General features: G+C 40.1%; 1 protein-coding gene and 2 long non-coding RNA genes across 4 annotated transcripts; 2 read left to right on the top strand and 1 right to left on the bottom strand.

Annotated features, from left to right (window-relative positions):
• Positions 1 to 264: 264 nt before the first annotated feature.
• Positions 265 to 12,030, bottom strand: LOC148402371 (uncharacterized). 2 transcript variants are annotated; one of them, XR_015857144.1, is made up of 3 exons: positions 11,720 to 12,030; positions 9,148 to 9,223; positions 265 to 1,007 (listed from the first exon to the last, which is right to left on the bottom strand). It is a non-coding gene; the product is annotated as an uncharacterized LOC148402371 (long non-coding RNA). The 2 variants fall into 2 exon arrangements; XR_015857143.1 differs by lacking the exon at positions 265 to 1,007 and having other exon boundaries at positions 8,494 to 9,223.
• On the top strand, positions 1,529 to 4,270 carry LOC148402373 (uncharacterized). The gene is made up of 2 exons (XR_015857142.1): positions 1,529 to 3,002; positions 3,474 to 4,270. It is a non-coding gene; the product is annotated as an uncharacterized LOC148402373 (long non-coding RNA).
• Positions 4,425 to 7,442, top strand: LOC148402372 (neuropeptides B/W receptor type 2-like). The gene is made up of 3 exons (XM_088369199.1): positions 4,425 to 5,763; positions 5,848 to 5,897; positions 5,980 to 7,442. Exon 3 carries the CDS (start codon positions 6,367 to 6,369, stop codon positions 7,384 to 7,386), a length of 1,020 nt encoding a protein of 339 aa, XP_088225325.1. The 5' UTR covers positions 4,425 to 5,763; positions 5,848 to 5,897; positions 5,980 to 6,366; the 3' UTR covers positions 7,387 to 7,442.
• Positions 12,031 to 18,774: the final 6,744 nt, after the last annotated feature.

The following is an 18,774-nucleotide window of genomic DNA, read 5'->3' as shown; positions in this document are numbered from 1 at the left end:
ACTGATGTCGTTCCGCATTCCGTTTTCTCGATTTGGGAGAGGTGTCATCACATTTTTTTTCATTTGCAACCAACACAAGCAACCTCGAGAGGATGTTGCAGCGACTGGTGCACTTTGGCTCTAAGACAGGCTGATGAAAGTGTTGTGGCGCAGATTTGACCTCAGGGGGTGTGCGAACAGCTGATCACAGCGACAAAAAAAAAAAGAAAGAAAAATCCTTGTCCTGATTGCTGAAACAGATGATCGTCTAGTTTGAACCAGGCACTCAAATTAAAATTGTAAATAATGCATATCACATTACCTTTGAACGCAATGCACCCACTCATGCCATTGCATCTTAAATCCTTCTGTTAGCGCCTGTAATCTTTTTTAATATTTTATTTATCAATGTGAGCTTCCAATCCCCAAACATTAAATATGAATATCGAGAGATTTACGGCTGCAATGCCTCGTTGTGTTGGTTTTGTTGTTGTTTTTTCAATGAGGGACAAAACATTGGTAGATTTTTTTTTTTTTTTTTTCAGACAACACCAAAATTGGGCCAAGAACTGCAGGCTGCATAATTCAGACAGACAGCTGCGGTTGGAGTTGACCAGGACCACATCTTGCATAAGATCATGACAATAAGACACCCAAGTCGACAAGTCCTGGTGTAGACCTCCAATACATCTCCATGGTAACAAGATGTGTCACAGCTTTTGTCAAATTGAATTATGACTGCAGTGAGTCAGGATTTTTTTTTCAAAGAAAAATGTTCCTTTGAAGGGAATTTGGTATTGAATAATCATAAAAAAGATTTTTGTCGAGTACCCTCGGATGCAAAAAAAGGTGTATTGTATCTCGTAGATGAGAAAGTAATTCATTTACTTTGATAGTGAAACTTGCGGACTCACTGTAGATTCACAAAATAGTAACTGTCTGCCTCCTGAAAGGTGCAGCCGAGCCTCAGGAACGATTACCGCCCTCTCATCACACCTTTTCTGTGATATGAAACCTTGCCAGGCACACTTAAAAAAGAAAGAAAAAGCACCTGGGTCAGTGTGATCCTGGAGGGTCCAAATACGACTTTCTCATTAGGGATTGATAGGCTGAAGAAATATGACATTGTTCCACTCATGGCTGGCAAAAAGAAAAGACAAATTCTGATTATGTTGTGTCGCCTTGAAACGCAATTATTGAAGAAACCTCAAATTAACTTAAGGCCTCCTCCTCTAGGATATGACTAATAATTACCTTGATTTCATTCTGGTGATATAAAAGCATTCTTTATGCGTGTGTGTTAAATCATCTACTTTTGTGTGTGTGTCATTGAATTAACCCACAATGATCACTTTATACTCAAAAGACAAAAGACGTAGGTGGCGCTACTTTCATACAAATGAATAATGAATAAATTATTATCTTTTATTTTATTTTATTATTATTATATATATATATATATATATATATATATATATATATATATATATATATATATATATATATATATATATATATATATATATATATATATCATAAATGTTTCCTAAATTTTAAGAGATTGTTATGCTTTCAACTTTGAGGGGTCTCTTTGTTTGTGAAAACACTGAGAAACCTCGTGGTCTTTGACGTAGACAGATTAGGAGGAAGAAAATCGATTCAGTGGTGAAGCACAGGTGAGAACCCTTTCATTTTTATTGCTCTCATTTATCAGAATCCAAGTAGATTTGTGATTATTAGATGTCGGCAGACTGCAGAAAATCGGATCGTAGAAGAGAGCCGGCCATGGTCTGGTCTAAGTGAAAAACCTAATGCGCTGGAATTGGACTCTAATTTGAAGCGGGTCGGTAACTCTCTCTGTCACAAGCAGCAGGGAGAAGTGAGCAAAGGTGAGCTGGTTTATACAGCCTGGTTGGACATCCTAATGGACATTAGATCACGCCAGATGGGTAAATGTTCCGCAGCACGGTGTACAACTGATGAAGACATCAGCCTCACAGCTAAGAGGTTCTGTGTTTAAATCCTACTGTGTTTGAGTTATCATGTTCTCCTTGTGAGAGTTTTCTAAATATTAAATAGGATAAATGTCAAGAATAAGATAAATAAATATCAGCATCTTTAATCTTTTCACACTTTGCTTCTTAATGTCTGAAAGTGTTTCCAAGAGTTAATGCATAGTGGGGGGAAAAAATTTCACCTTGTTTATTTCTTTCACCTCTGAATGTCTTTTAGCCGCAAGTCAATTAATGGGGTCTTTAATGAAGTCTGAACAGGCCATAGATAACGCACGCTTACATTTGTAGTCTGAAAGCCGCTGTTGCTAAGAGTGTGTGATTATGTGTACATGCGACACAAGTGATTATGTGTGCTACAATGTGCACTGCTGCAAATTAGTCTATGACTCTGGACAGTAGGTACCTTGGTAATCATCTTTCAAAATCAATAGTTTTTTATATACTGCAGATTTTTTTGTTCATACAAGTAGAAATTGTAGATGTTACCTGCTTGACACATTCAAAACTGTCAAGCAGGTACAAACGAACGAGCAAATTAATAAATAAAATAAAATAAAATAAATAAATAAATAGGGTGCTATTGAAAGGTTGTTAATTTTTCCCAAAAAAACAAAATTAATGTCTTTGTTTTATTCTGACTCCCAAAACCAAATGTAAAATATGAACTGCAATATGATGAGAGGGCTATTATGACATGCTGCTTCTGTCGAATGGTGATTCTTGTTTGATTAAAGGAGTATATTATATGTACTACTAAGCAGTAGTCAAAAACAAACCAAAATAATAATAAAAGGTCATGATTAAAGAGAAAAGTGTTTCTTGATGATGATCATGTTGAAAGTAGTTTTGTTGCTGCAAAATCTTATTACAGTTAAACCAATTTCTTATGTGTTGCTCCTTATTTGTCAGTGACTCATACAGTAGGAGGGCAATGCCTGGTTTAGTTGGATTACAAAGAGCTGCCCCCCATATGCCTGGCTAGGAACTGGCTGGACTGAACTGGATCTGGTAAAGCACAAAATCATTCAATAGACATAAAGGGCTTTCATAGCCTTGTTCAAATGCCAGGTTTTGGGAGTTATAAAAATGACCTTGTAAAAAAATTCCTATTATGAGGATATAAAAAAACGATAAACAACTGAGATCTGAGCATGAGTTTGAATGTGATGCATTCGCAGTTATGAGAGAGTGCAAACTTTCTACTTTCTCTTTCAAAATGATTTCACTTTTTGTAACAACTGCACATATTGCATAAAGCAGAAAAAAAGACCCTGCTTAGTATTATACCTCAGTCAAACTGTCCTGGCGTGTTAATATCTCAATAAATTTGTCTCCCTGTGAAGAGTCAATTGTTTTTATATCAATTTAGCTCGGCTTGATACCGTCTTTTCCTGACCATTTTATTTAACATGTTCATTCTTGTAATTTTATATATACAAAAACTTTTTCCTCACCCCCCGTGGGTGGTATCTTTTTTAGGAAAAAGGAACATGAGAAACTTGAGAAATATCAAGGGCTCAGAGAAGAGCTGGAGAAGACCTGGAGAGTTAAGACTTCAGTGGTACCTGTGGTCATTGGAGCACTAGGGGCAGTAACCCCCAAACTGGAGGAGTGGCTGAAACAGATCCCAGGAAAAACATCTGACATCTCAGTCCAGAAAAGTGCAGTACTAGGAACAGCAAAGATACTGCGTAGAACCCTCAAGCTCCCAGGCCTCTGGTAGAGGACCCGAGCTTGAAGGGAAAAAGAGACCACCCACGGGGGGTGAGGAAAAGGGTTTTTTTTTTTTTTTATATATATATATCCCGCAATAGCCACCACTGATGCTTTCAGCATCAAAAGAATTCTGGATGGCAGCTCAGCTACTGATGCAGTCGCTCTTAAATGTTGTCATGGCGTTGAGTGTATTCCGAACACTGTCGGGTGAGACGGGCTCATTTCTGAGCAGTTGTCAGGACATTTATGACCCCGGCAAATCTTTGTATGTGCTAATGGACCATCACAGGAGCTTTTAAGGTCTGATGTCAGAGATGTAATCAAAATGCTGCCAATTGATTCCTTTTATCTGCTTTCAAATGGTCAAATCTTTGATCGTAAATTGTACTTTTGGTTTCGGGGTTTAATCAAATGCAGTATTTTTATGACGTTTAATGGGTCAGGCAGTTTCATTTTGTCATTTTGTTTTCGGAGATCATGGACTTTATTTTCTCTTTTCAAGTCACACAGATGGTGAAAACAAGTTCTCATTGACTTAATAAAACACTACACTAAAACAACATCATCTGACATTGTATGTGTGTGTTTTTTTAAAAAAAATAAAGGTCATGTGACATGCTGTGCATTGTTAAGGCCATATTTTAAGTTTTATGTTAAGCCGCATAGAAAAGATTCAGCCAATCACACTGTCGAGCATTTTGGGTCACCTGGGATGCACGCCTAGTGAGAGCAAAAAGTTAGAAATCTGACTCACAGGTTTTTGATCAGACCAACAAACAGAAAGTTGAAGCACAAAAACAATACGGACTCAGCCCTGAGGAGGGATCTGGGGATGTTTTGAAGATAAAATATTCTGTTTGTATTGTACTTTTGCTTTGAATTAAAGTTAAGAGGATCCACGGAGATTTTGGTGTTTTAAAATATCCAAAGAGGGAAAAGCTGGAAAGATGATGAGCGGTGGTCAGTGATTTGAAAATAGTTCTCCTTTAATTTCTTATATGAGGTCCTTGTTGATTTCCCAAGTACTAGAGTGTGTGGGTGCTGGAGGAAATCTGACGTGTCAAAATGTTGCTTCATACCAAGAAGAGGCGAAAAAGTCTCCACATGTTACAGGAGAAGTTTCCATGACAACAGTTTTGCTAAAAAGCTCCAGGGTTTTTGGCAACCTCAATTTTGAATTAGACCCATGATTTGTCCACAACTCCACACTTTGAGTGAAAAAAAGAACCCAAAAACATTATTTCCTTAACTAACCGCTGCATTGAGTCATAAAGATAACTATTCTCTTTTGTTTTGTTCCCAAAGCTGACATTAACTTTAAAAAAAACAAAAAAACAGAATCCAATCAGTATTCATGATTCAAAGTTATAAAACACAGAGTTTCATTTATATAGACACAGGTTTCTGAGTCTTGTCATTTGAAGGAACTAATTATCTTCTCAAATATTGGTAGCGGGTAATAGCCTATTTTGGAATTAAACTTTTATTTCCTTTTCAATCATGTGCTGTTCAACAGCGGTGGGAACAAGCTTCCCAATCAGTCGTTTTTGGCAGTTTATGGGTACCGTCAAGTGAAATGTGGATTTGCCGGTTGCTGAGGCAAAAATTTAAGCTAATGTACTATCTTTAAACCCTCACCTGTTGGCTTGCACTGTAGGTGGCATCCAAAAGAACAAGATAACGGAATGAACGTGGTGAGAAGCTCAGCACAGACCTACTTTTTCCAGATTAGCTTGATGTGGGTGGCTTTGGCATATGATTAGGATGTCTCCTAATGAGTTGCTCTGGGCACGTTCAATCAAGATGAGGCCCCGGCGAAGCTCCCTGCCAAACTGCTTCATGCCAACCAACGTTAACCCTAACCCTCCCAACTGTTACTGAGGATTATAACAGCATTTGATGGAGAAACTAGTAGAATTAAAGCCCAGAGAGAGAGAGAGCGAGAGAGAGACATAAAGAGAGAGAGAGAGAGCGAGAGAGCGCTTCGACAGATGCCGGTGCGAGGAGGAGCGGCTGAGGAGTCGAAGGAGGAGCGAAGAGGCAGAATGCCACGGTGGTTTAATATCCTCTTCCTTACACTTGTCCAAAAACGTGTCATAGCTTCTTTAAAAATATGACATCACACGTTTGCTTTCAGCTGCCGCTCAAGTCATTGCTCCTCCATTCTCCTGGATCTCATTACTGAAGGTAATTTTTGTTCATTTAAAATCTGCTTTATTTTCTATTTGATATTTTAAACATGCTCCATCCAAAACTGCTCTGTCTCCAGGGTGCCTAAATTAGGAGGAGGACGAAGCGGGGGCCACCTGGTAGAAGAGCACAGAACAGCTTTTGGAAGGGACACTTTCCAGGAGGCAGAAGAGATTCAGTCGGCTGACGGGCTTCGATGTTAGAAGAATACAAGTGGATTCGCAGTTTGTTGTTTACCTGAACTCCGAGCAGACTTTTAAAAGAAAATCCAGCAGTCAGGATTATTTATCATTTACTTTTTTGCAGCTGTATGGTCAAGACCTCCATAAGGATCTTACCACACCTCACTTAGACTCGTTTGATTGATTTTTTTAACCTCAAGCGTGCACGAAGACGTCTCTCCGGAATTATCCTGACGCATCCTTCGATATGAATCATTAGGGACTCTCAGGTTGCCGTCGGAAAGATGGAGAACGTGTCTGACCCCGGCGTCTTTGCCCCACCGCTGTGCGACGACTCGGTCGACTTCTACGCAATCTCCTCGGGCAACCACACCAACTTGAACTGCACCCTCGCGTCCGACTTCTACTTCTACGCCGACATCTACGTCATCTTGCCCATCATCTACTCTGTCATTTGCGCCGTGGGCCTGACTGGCAACACGGCCGTCATCTATGTGATCCTCAAAGCCCCTAAGATGAAGACGGTCACCAATATGTTCATCCTCAACCTGGCCATCGCCGACGACTTGTTCACATTGGTGCTCCCCATCAGCATCGCCGAGCACCTGCTGCACTACTGGCCCTTCGGGGAGGTTTTGTGCAAAATCATCCTCAGCATTGATCACTATAACATCTTTTCCAGTATCTACTTCCTGACTGTGATGAGCGTGGACCGCTACCTGGTGGTCCTGGCCACGGTGAGGTCAAAGCGCATGCCATACCGCACCTACCGGGCAGCCAAGATCATTTCCTTGTGCGTGTGGGTTCTGGTCATCCTCATCGTGGTACCCTTCAGCATTTTCGCCGGAGTTTACATTGATCCCAGCGACGGCAGGAAAAGCTGCGTGCTCAGCTTCCCCGCACCGGAGAGCTTGTGGTTCAAAGCCAGTCGGATCTACACCCACATCTTGGGCTTCGCCATCCCGGTGTCCACTATTTGCATCTTGTACACCATGATGCTCTACAAGTTGAGAAACATGCGCCTCAACAGCAACGCCAAAGCGCTGGACAAAGCCAAGAAGAAAGTCACCGTTATGGTTTTCATCGTCTTGGCCGTCTGCTTGTTCTGCTGGACGCCGTTCCATCTCAGCACCATTGTGGCCCTGACCACCGACCTGAGGCCCACACCTCTAGTTATCGGGATCTCCTACTTCATCACCAGCCTCAGCTACGCCAACTCCTGTCTCAACCCATTTCTCTATGCCTTCCTGGATGACAGTTTCAGGAAAGCCTTCAAGAAGATGCTGGAATGTAGTCCAGCATGAGCTAATGGTACGGGCACGTAATGAGTAAAAAAAAAAAAAAAAAAAAAAAAAAAAAAAAAAACGAAAAAGAAAAGGAACATTTACTCAAGCTACACCAGTAAAATAAATATAATGTATAAATCTCAGCGCTTGTAGATTCGACTAACTAAATTCTCCTCGCCACATTTCGTGTTGCGTTAAACAATTAAGGATCTGAAAACAACCAGCAAAGACTCAAGTGCTAATATTAACTAAAAAATAAAATGTGAACACGTTTTCAGACTTTGTTATTGCACGTGTCATCACATGTATGAAACAAAACGAATGTTCATCAATATTAATGTGTGTAATTCCAGGATTATTTTGAGGAACAGTTTGTTAAAATGGTTTAAAGTTTATTGGTCTTATGTAACACATGGATAAGGGGTAGGAAAAGCTGTGCAAATGCAGGGACAACATTATTATTCATAAAGTGTTCTCAAAAGTAGATAATAGTTTGCACCATTTTCTCGCGGGGCATATCAAAACCATAACTGCCTTCCCCCCCCGCAAAAGTGTTCATTTGCAAATCTACAGAAATATTTTATAATGACTGTTCATAGAGTTCATGACGGTCTTTGTCATTAAGTTGGTGTTAAGGCTAACTGTTAATGCTGACGTAGACATTTGACGCGTGTTACTTGAAGTAACACTGAAGTAACAAAACACCAGACAGGTACCCTACCCTTTCTGTAATTGTTAAATTTCTGAGCTTTTGTCGCCCCCTGTGCAAATCTAGACGCTCATTACAACAGTCATACTTTGCCCTTGTCACGAAACTACTTAGTTTCTGTTTTACCGTCAAAAGATTTACACGCAGACAAAAGACAGATTATTCAAAGAAAATAATGAATTTACTTTTGCCTCTTTATACATGGGAACCACAATTATGCTTATTATTCAAAACCATCAGTACCTGTTATTCTTTCTAATAGACATTACATTTCATTTGGTAATTATGTTCGTATTTTTTTTTATTCGTATGATGTCATTTGGCAAGATAGCAAAACATTTTATTTTATCCTTTTCCCATCACCATATTTTAACAATGTAATCCTCAAAATTTGTCCCACTTGCATCTGATTAAAAGTCTATTTGATTTTTTTTAGGGTTCCATTTTTCTCTGTTATTAACCAGTCGATCTTTATTCTGAACATTTTGGCACATCGGCAATACTGTATGTACAGAACCGTTTGGTCTTTAATTGAAGTTGCATCGTTTGTCTTTTGCTTTTGTTGTTGTAGATATTGGTGGAAATCCATTCATCCATTATCTGAACTGCTTATGCTGTGAAGATTACAAATATTTCTTCTGAAAGCTTCACCTATTGTCTGTTTACCACTGGAAAAGCAATGTGTTGAATTTCTAAAAGTGTTCAAGGTATTTCAAATGAAAAATTCTTTCCTTTTGAGTCAATGCTGAAGAGATTTAAGTCATCAAGGTTTACTGGTTGGCTTTTGTGTCTTTAACTTGAAATCATTATTCAGCTAGTTTGCTAAACGTTTAAGACTTAAACTTGCCTGCGACAACTTTCTCTCGCCTTGTGAGTTTCCATTAATTGTATACACACGTCAAATGTGATTTGGGTGCATTGTTATATAATTGCACACGACTGCTTCGTTGTTATTCCACGTGTCGGCTGTTCGGTGACTGAAAAGGACCATTTGTAGTTAGGTCTGCTGTATATTCAGGTTTTGACGGACAGTTGTCTACCCGAACAAACCTTAAATCACCTGCACGCACATCGATCGGTTGTCATTTGGTGAGGCCATGGTCCAAATGGATACTGGGCTCGTTCCCAAGGTCATGTCCATCTGCACTGAGCCAAACAGCGGCAGAATGAATTAGTGACCTGCCACCAAAAGGTCCCAGTTTCAATCTTATCAGCCGGCTGCTGCTTCCCCTCATCATGAATGCATAGCACATAAAAACTAAAGTGCTTGATGGAAAAGTGCTTGTTCTTTATTTCACCGACTTTGTATTTGTACCATATATTTGTAGTCTTCTGCAAACAGCAAATAATTCATTGGAATGTATGCCTTCACAAATAAAATCAGGAATAAAGCTCAAGATGGTGTGAAATGTCTGAAAATTAATCAAACAAAGTACAAGAACTCCATCCATGACATTTAAACAAGCAACACAACCCAATGGGTAATTTTGGATCTTCGATTAATTTGATATTTAGGTTTTGGAACATTGTAATTGTATCTTCTGCCGTAGTGCTAAATCATTAGTAAACGACTAACAATTTCTAGACCAATTAAATGGTTGGTCTACAATAAATGGTATAATTTCTAGTGACTGACCTGCTGACCCCTCACAGTAACATGTCACAACACCCAGGCTAGGAATCACCCCACTCAACCATCACACTGACCATGTCCATAATAATCTGAAGAGCCTCGTGTTTAAAAATAGAGGACGAGCACATTTACGTGGTCAAAATGAGAAGAGGTCATCAGAAACTCTCTCAGTTCTGTTTGCCATGAGAGTACCCTGCTGTTTTGGGTGCAGAGTTTAGGACTTTCATGCATGGATGGATGGACGGACGGCTGGATGGATGGATGGACGGATGCATGCACGCACAAAAGCACAAAAAGACAAAAAGTAGATACACAGAGGTTGATAAAATGTGTTTTGACCACCGAGAGGCGCTAGTGGCACACGATTCTGTTTGTTAGGCGGAATCATGGTTGACTGCTGCAGTCATCGTGACTGAGTGCTGGTTGAATTGAACGTTAACTTCTATATAGATACTACTAATAGATTCTACCACTAATATTACTAGTAATAATAATGACTACAATTGGGTTTTGGAATGCTGTGAAATGCAAATAAACATGAACTAGAATGACATTCTGAAAGCTAAATAACCCAGAGAGTAGATTAAAGTTTTTTTTTTTTTTTAACATTACCATGTGAATAACATTTTAATACAAAATGGAGATAATTAACATATTTATGATTTTTTTTAACTCAAGATTGTTCAACAAATGTAGAACAATATAAGAGAAGTGAACTATTTTGCAGTGTTGTTTATTTTGGCAGGTAATATGCAAGGCCCAAAGGGAAAAAAAAAAAATCCTGTTGGGAATAATGACCAAATGGCAAAACGAGTCAGATTTGACCCAAACAGATTGTGCGTGCAAGGGATAAGTATTTCTATGTGAGTTAAAATAAAATTAGTGGGTGCTTGAGCATTCTTAAATAGCCTCATAAGAACATCCCGGTTTTGAAGGAATGAAAGAAAATGCATTCGAACTGCAAAGGAGGTCCTTCAGTGTTATTTGTTCGAGGATGCGGCTCACAAGCGCGTCCTCTCTGCCACTGAGTGTCCGTCTGAGCGATGAGAAGATTAAACCGTTATCAGGTAAATGAGTTTGACCCACGCTTTGTTGATCACCCGAAGGCAAAATGGCGTCTAACAGTCTTGGCCGTGTTCCCTCCAGCCTACACTTCGCCACAAGTGACTTTCACATATGATAATTAGTATGCATGAGAGCAGTTCTCGTTAAGGTGTCCTGGCCACACAAAGGTCAAACGGAAAAATGTAAATATGAAGCATTTATGTGCTTTAGTCTCTATGACATGAAGGCTGTTTTTAAATGAAATTACTTAGTAAAATCGAGGCCTTAACTAATATTTGGCTGGATTTAAAGGTCCTAAGTGTACATTTCTGATTTCAATCAATTTGCGTCAAGGGGTCTGCATTTGATCTCATTTTGTTAACATTTATTCAAGAAGGTGACTGTGGAATGCTTTTAAGAACACCCTTAGTGTCGAGTACAAAAATACAGACTTTAAAATATACTTAAAAAAATAATTTGTATTCTCAAAAAAAAAAAACGCATGCATAATTACCCTCTCTTGTTCTATTTTAAAATGCTCCTACGTACTTTGAAAACAAAAGCTAAGTAGCGCTGGGTCGGGCTTTTATGCCATTAAAACATGTTCCCATGGCTTTGCTTTTTCTTTTCAAATAATTCAGCTTATTTGTGTTCAGGAAATTTTTGAACAGGTACTGGAAACTCGCTGGCAGGGATACAATGCCTTCATCATGAATCATGCTTGGAGCCCATAACATTAAACAATTCTCTTAAATCAGGAACATATTGCTTCTTTGAATCTTATTGATTCCTCCTTGCTTCTATGTCATTTGTATCATTTCATCATCATATTAAACTCAGCAAACACTATTACCACCCAAACATGGACAACTTATCCAAGCAATATTCAAATATTATTATCAGAAGCAAGTGCTGGTCACACTGTTAGTCAGCACTAATCCACGCTAACACCGCGGTCTGCTTACCTTCTGGCTTTGGATGATAGTGCTTCAGCCGCAGCTTTCATTTTTTTCCCTCTCTGAAACTTCAGCCAGCCGAGCTGATTGTGTCATTGTTTGACTAACTCAATGTGGGGGGTGCTATTAAATTAATTACTTGCACTGTTTTATGACTGTGGGAGTGCAAAATGGCTCGCTCATAGACACATAGTCAGAAAGGCAGATAACTAAAGACTTACTTAGTTGTTTAATTTTGTACTTGATTGGCGAACGGGCATTACAGAGACCCAACTATCTGTTTTCAACAATTGCTGTGACATTGTGTCACGAGCCTCATGGGCTCAAGCCTGTTTTGGGTGCGGCTCAACAGCAAGCTCTATATAAGCCTAATAAAGATCCTGATGATTTGAATCAGGTGTGTTAGTAGGGATCCATGTAAAACTGGACTGGATTTAAGTGATCCTTGCGCAACAGCATTCAGATGTATAATCATTTACTAGTTTGTTTCCCTTTGGGTGTTTTGAGTGAAGCGAGCTTTGCAAAATAGGAGTTTGACTGCACAGCATTCAGAATGCTGTGAGTCTCAAAGAAAGGTCAAAAAACATTTTGGACACTGAGAATGACATCTTGAGTACGATCGAAAGTTGAAGAGAAGCAAGTTGAGAGAAAAAGCCTGAGGACACAGCGATTTAGCCAATTCATGGAATCTCGGTGCGAGGATGAAATTAGTTGAGAAGCTTCGTTTAGACCACAGGTGTCAAACTCAAGGCCCGGGGGCCAGATACAGCCCGCCACATCATTTTATGTGTCCCGCAAAGACAAATTGTGCATCAAATTCGTGTCATTACTAGAATTGCAAATGTCTTCACTTTTAATAATGTTTTTTTTTTAAATATTTGACCAGTTTTTACTCATCTGATTTTAAAACGAGTTATTTGTCAATTTGTTTTGGAGCTTTTACTGTATATAATATGAGGTGCTCATACATTTATTTGGGTTGACAGTCATAATGGCCCTCCGAAAGAAGCTATGACTACAATGCGGCCCGCCAAAAAAATGAGTTTGACACCCCTGGTTTAGACCAAAGTTGTGCTTTGCTGCCATGATTTGGCAAAAACATGCAGCAACGTAACCTGCTTACAAAAATGGGCCATTGATTTCACAAGTGAAATATGTACTGTCTCCTATTTCCTGCTTGTTTTGGTTTGCGTGTTCATTCCGACAAGTAAACTCCTGGGAGAAAATTGCAGAGCGTTACTGACAGCTGCTGACTGTCAACTGTCAGTCTTTGAGTTCTTTTGTGTACGCTGAAGGGAAGAACATGATTAAATATTCTCCATCGGAGGATGTGCAAAAGCAGCTGCTTCGGAACCCTGAACACTAAACTAATAGTCACCATATTGCCCTCCTCTAAACTACATGCTCTAATTTGAAGTTTTCCTGATTACAAATACCTATTCATTAGTACCCACATCCCATAATCCAACCCAGATGCTCTCACGGACTGGCACAAGTTGACTAAAGTGGTTCTGAATGTGACCCAGGAAGACGGCGTGCTTCACTTGTTACTAACTCAATAGAGTTGAAGGAGAGCAGGTGTGCCAGCTGGTGTCGGCATGGCGGGGGACCATGAAGGCGCCAATCGTCTCCTCAAAGCCACTAGTTATACCATTTCTCCCATTTTATTGGGACATGCCACAACCACCATGTGTCGTGTCGGCGCAGCAAGCAGCAGAGAGAAAAAGCTGCGTCGAGAAAGCATTGTTCTGACAAATAACGATCAAAATGACACTACGCTGCAAACCCAAGATCTCAAAAATCAACAGAGCTCTCTGTCCTATCAATGGATTGTTGGTTTGAGGATGCAGTAAGCAAAAATAGCCACATTTTGATTCCAGCTACTTCAGGCATTCAAAATCTGTAACATTCATGCCTTGGTTGTGGGAAAAAGGAACATTTGAATCACCATTTTTGGTCACCAGGCCACTAAAAGATATTATGTTCTTTGTTTGACATGCAAGTCCTGAAAACACGATAAGGACTTGAGAATTTTATTCTCACCCTTATCGTTTGCCAAATTATTGTTGTGTAGTGTGTATTGTTTTACTCATGGGGAAACAACAGGAGCATATGACAGAAATGAGACGCGATAAATAATGCAAAGATATTGAGATGTTATCTGACACGAGACGAACTATGCACAAGCATGAGAGATATGAAAAGGCAGTGAAGAGCTTCCACACGATAAAGTGCCACCAAAGCTTCAAATATGGTTTAAAATGACCATGAGGATGTTTACGACCTATTTTTGGAAATTACATTTCGACATTTATGCATTCGTACGGCCGTGCACGTGCAGTTTCCACCACCAATGCATTGCTTCAACAAAGCTCTAATGTATGTCATTAAAATGTCATTCTGTACAGTACGGAACTGCATGGTGTGTGCCTTCAAGATTAATTGCTACCACACAACACTATACTCTGCAGTGTGTTTTTGTGCAAATAACATTTTCGATGCTCCAAAACACCACTGACGTCGCATAGAATTAAAACTCTTGACGACACAAAGGTGGCCTTGTGGTTAACACGCCTGCCTCACAATTTTGAGGTTTGGATTTGAATCCGCTGTTGACTTACTGCGTGGAGTTCTGTATGTTCTTGTTTTGCTAGCTTTGTTAAGGCTGGTATTTCAGCGGCACATTTATCCGCCCCATGTTTTATTAATAAACGTAGCTCCCATGTAGTTTCATTTTATTTGTTATTCATTTTTATCCAGATTTTTGTCTTTTTTCAGGTTCTTCAAATAAATTGCTCCAATTGGGACCAAGAAAGGTTCTTTAAATTGGATGCGGCACAGACAACTTGGAAAGTAGAGGCAAGTAATGAGCTCTTTGACTCTCAAAGAATCAACAGTCAGACTCACGACTGACTTTGTTATCATCCCATTCCAGTTTATCCAAGGACGCAGAGGGGTTGACAGTGTTGCCTTGTGGGTCAGAATGGAGCCAGTCCGAGGCTAATATGTTCTGACAGGCCCAAAATTGAGTCCCCTTGTGTTTTATTGCTCAATATTTCAAGCACTCATTCAAGCAATAAGAAAGAAACCTGCATTATATGTATCAATAGCCAGGTTTGTTGAATAGAGATGAGATTTTTGCTGTGACTCCGCAGAAGTCTTGCATTCAAAGTACAATACATGACAATCACACACTCACATTCAGTTGTGGTGTGAATGGTTGTCTGTTTCATTAAGTGCCCTATGACTGACTTGGCGACCAGTTCAGGGTGTAGTCCACCCAGGAATAGCTCAGTTAGTAGAAATTTGGGTCCAAATTAGATGAAATAAATTATTTTGTGACCCTTAGAAGTTTCTGAATCTGATTGAATGGCCATAAAATTGGGGGTCCCTCAAGGGTCAGTTCTTGAACCACTTTCATTCAACTTGTATATGCCTTTCAGAATTAGTATTAGCACAAGGCTAACATTCCACACAAGATGAGACTGACTCGTCTCTTGATTACGACATTTTGAAGCTGCTATTTGAGCACACATCACAAAAACGGCTCGCTTCGAGGCTGCCTGCAGTAAGTTGAGGAGGAGAATGGATGGGTTGACGCTGCGCTTTTGTTTTTGACTCCATATCTTCTTGGTTGTAATCGGTACCCCTGCAGTGCACAATAAAGAATAAGAGGGCTCTCCACACTGACTGAATGCTGAGATGTTTTTGTATCACTCTGCATGTGGTAGGCAGTAATCAATGTGGAGAGTTGGATGTCATGATGAGTGGTCCTCATGCAGCCTCTTTGTGCAACATGAGCATCCCTCACTGAGAGCGCTGTTGGTGGTTCATATAACACGTGCACCTAAAAGAATGAAGCTGCTTGTTTTGGCTTACCTTTCAAAATCCGGTTCACGCACGCAATGGAGCGAGCACAAAACGAAAATGGAGTTGGAAAAACATTTAAATCTTGAAATTTTGAATTTTTACAGGGGAATTGGGTTTATGGTTTTTATTGGGATGGGATTGAAATGCTGTACGTACTTCCAAGTGTCCCTAGCCAGTCGTCCAATAAGGGTTTTCAAAAATGTGTTTTCTGCACTTTTGTAACACTCAACCTCTGACACACTCGCTAAATTTGGGCTGATTTAAAGTCCGGTTGGACCTGAGCCGTTATACCAAAATGGGCACCACACATCACAGCCACAACTATATAGAGTGTTAGAGTGTGGAAAATTCGTTTTTATAATGATCTCATGGGCTGGTAGAGATGATGGCGGCAAGCAAAGAGTCAGTGGCAGAAAATGAGGAGGGGAACCAGAGGATGGAGCTGGAGATGGGATAACGGGGCAAATGGAGCAGAAAGGGAGCAAAAATGAATGCCTAGATAAGAGAGAAAAGACAGATGCATCAAGAAGACTGTGACAGGAAGAGTTTAGTGGAGAGCAACAGCCATATCAATTCTTTCACAATGCGTGGTTGGAAGAAGTCTGTGAACCAGAAAGTGAAGGGAAGGAAAGGAACAAATGCAAATGGAGAGGTTTTGGTGATGAGAGCAGCATGGAATAAATTGAAGGAGTTGAATGAGGTGGGATTTGAGGCTGGGAATGGAGGGGACACATGAAATGGTATTCAGCTGTCAAAAATCTTGAAGAAACTGACTCTTCAAATGTCAAAATGCTCTCTTGAAGCTCGGATAACAGATGCACAGTATTGTAACGCATATTTATGAATCAGCCAAAAGCAGCAATAAGTCAATACACAGATTTCACCCTATTTGTACAAAATGAAAAACACAGTCCAAAGTGTGAATGGATGTTCCAGGGAGTCCCGCAAAAGTCTTCAGAAAACGCGTATGGAGATTCATTATATTGTCTCTTTGATGGATGGGTGGAAATGTGGAAAACAAATCTGGGAAATATTAGAAAATACCCAAAAGTCAATTATCTGGCCTAGCATATTGTAGCTGAGGGTGTGGCAGAGCCCTTGCGGCCCTCCCTCTCGCTTCAACATTGGCATGAGAAGTGGTTTAAATTCATTTTAGATAAAGATGCAAAACAGCCTCGAAAGTCCGTCTCTAGTTTGATAAATAATATTGCATGTTCTATTGAAATCAATTTGCATTCATGCCCTCCAGTGTTTTGCGTGTTTGGCAAATGCAGTACTGCGTGCTAGTTAGTAGCTAAGCATGCACATCTGGCTATGCGTAGTCAAATTTGTGCTTTGAGTAAATCAGACCTTCAGAAAAATGACAGTTAGTTGCCAAGAGAACAATCATTTGTGCTCTGTCACACTGTGAAGCAAATTACAGACATAATTCATCAACCTGTTCTTACTTCACTCATTAGCCAGTGAGAAAGAAGATACAGAGGACGAAAAAGAACAGTCTCCAAAATAATTATGAGAGGATTTCTAAATGTATCCACATGCACAAATTGGTTTGACCTTTAATGTAAGAGACTGTCGAGACAACATGTGATCAGTGTTTGTGTGCGTGTGTGCGGGGGCCGGATTGTTCAGCAGTAATTCAAATTTTACGAGCAAATGATCAGCATCCGACTGAAACAATACATTAAACAGTGCATGCAACTCAACTTTAAATATGCATGTCCTTAATTGTAATTGTTTTAATGAGCTACAAAATAAGACATCCACATTTTGGGGAGTCAGGACAACAACTCAATGTTCTCACCACTATTTCTGAGTAGTTAGTTCAAACTGAACACCCTTACACAATAACGAGCACGAAGGGACTCAAACCCTCAATTTTCTGATTTCAAGTCAGGTGCCTTATCCATTAGGCCACATAGCCATGTGGAGGACAGGGCCAAGTGATAACAGGACAATGATTTTTGATGGCCCCTAAACCAAGTTCAATACAGAAACGAAGGGCCTGTCACGGTGTGGTGGAACCAACTTCACCGTAAAATAGACTTGTAGGACATTTGCCTTTGAGCCTCCTTGGCGCAGGAGGTATCTTCATATTCAGTATCCACATATTGGCAGCCTTTCCCTTCCTGTCACCACTAAGGTCACCAGAAGCAACATGCAAATGCTTGGCTGTCCAACTGTTTGATGAGATGACACTATAGCATGCATATGGTCATGCCCTCCTGCACAATGTTTTGACAAGGTGGATCGGCCAGGCGACGTGATTTGTTGACAGATGTACGTAAGTGTCGACCCCTCGCTTTCCACTTCCTGTTGAATTACATTGATTTGACAGACTTGTGAAAATGGCCATGTGTGTGTTTGTGTGTGTGTTTATTTTTGAGAATGTAGACAAGACAGTTAAGTGTCAAAGGCATCCATATTCAATAGCACTCAGTTGTGCCCAAGGTCACCGGGGCGGAGCCTATTCCAGCAGAGTTTGAGTGAAAAGCAGAATGGATGACTGATTTTCTGTCAGGAGATAGGATAGAAGAAATAATGGCTGTTGACTCTTTTCCCAAGTTATCCAGGGTATATGGACCCATCAAGTGTCAACTTACACTGAAAATGTACATATTTCTATCCATAAACAAGCCGCTGAGCACATCTGCCCACATTGTTATGCACACATCGACTTTCTTTATCTTCTGAGATGATCATCAGTGGCAAAGCTCCAGTGCCACACAGCTTTCTGCTAAGAAGCTAAAACCACTGGGATTTAGAATTTGGCTCACCAGTTTTCTGAAGCTGATTGGTTGTGGCCTGAGATCTGGCATTTGTGATGTCATTTTCAGTCAGCAGCAAGTGGCAAAATGGCCGCCCCCTGAGATGGATAAAAATGGGTTGACTTTTCGTTAAGCACTAATTTTCTGTTGCTATTGTTTCTTCAGATGCCCCTCATGACCTCATTTTGGTTCTTTTTTAGATGGTCAATTATTCTCGTGTTATTTAAGACAAGGCTAGTTTACCATCACAACAGTCCGTTACACTTCGCAAAACTTAAATGCTCACCTCTCATGTCACACTCAATTAGCCTCCCTGAATATTTTTACTCCATCTCTGTGGGTCGTGTTTAGAAAACAAATGTGAATTTGCATGCTGGCATTTGCTAATTGGGTCATGCTCAGCTTGGAGTTGAGAGAGAGGTGTGA

This window comes from Syngnathus floridae, chromosome 2 (genome assembly GCF_059516105.1).
Source record: "Syngnathus floridae isolate MCC-2025c chromosome 2, RoL_Sflo_1.0, whole genome shotgun sequence".
NCBI classification, from domain to species: Eukaryota; Metazoa; Chordata; class Actinopteri; order Syngnathiformes; family Syngnathidae; genus Syngnathus; species Syngnathus floridae.
Note: the sequence above shows the minus strand (reverse complement) of the source record. Positions and strands in the feature narration are given on the sequence as shown.

Excerpts from the sequence above, each read along its gene's own strand:
- LOC148402372 (XM_088369199.1), top strand. The coding sequence starts at position 6,367 with ATGGAGAACGTGTCTGACCCCGGCGTCTTTGCCCCACCGCTGTGCGAC.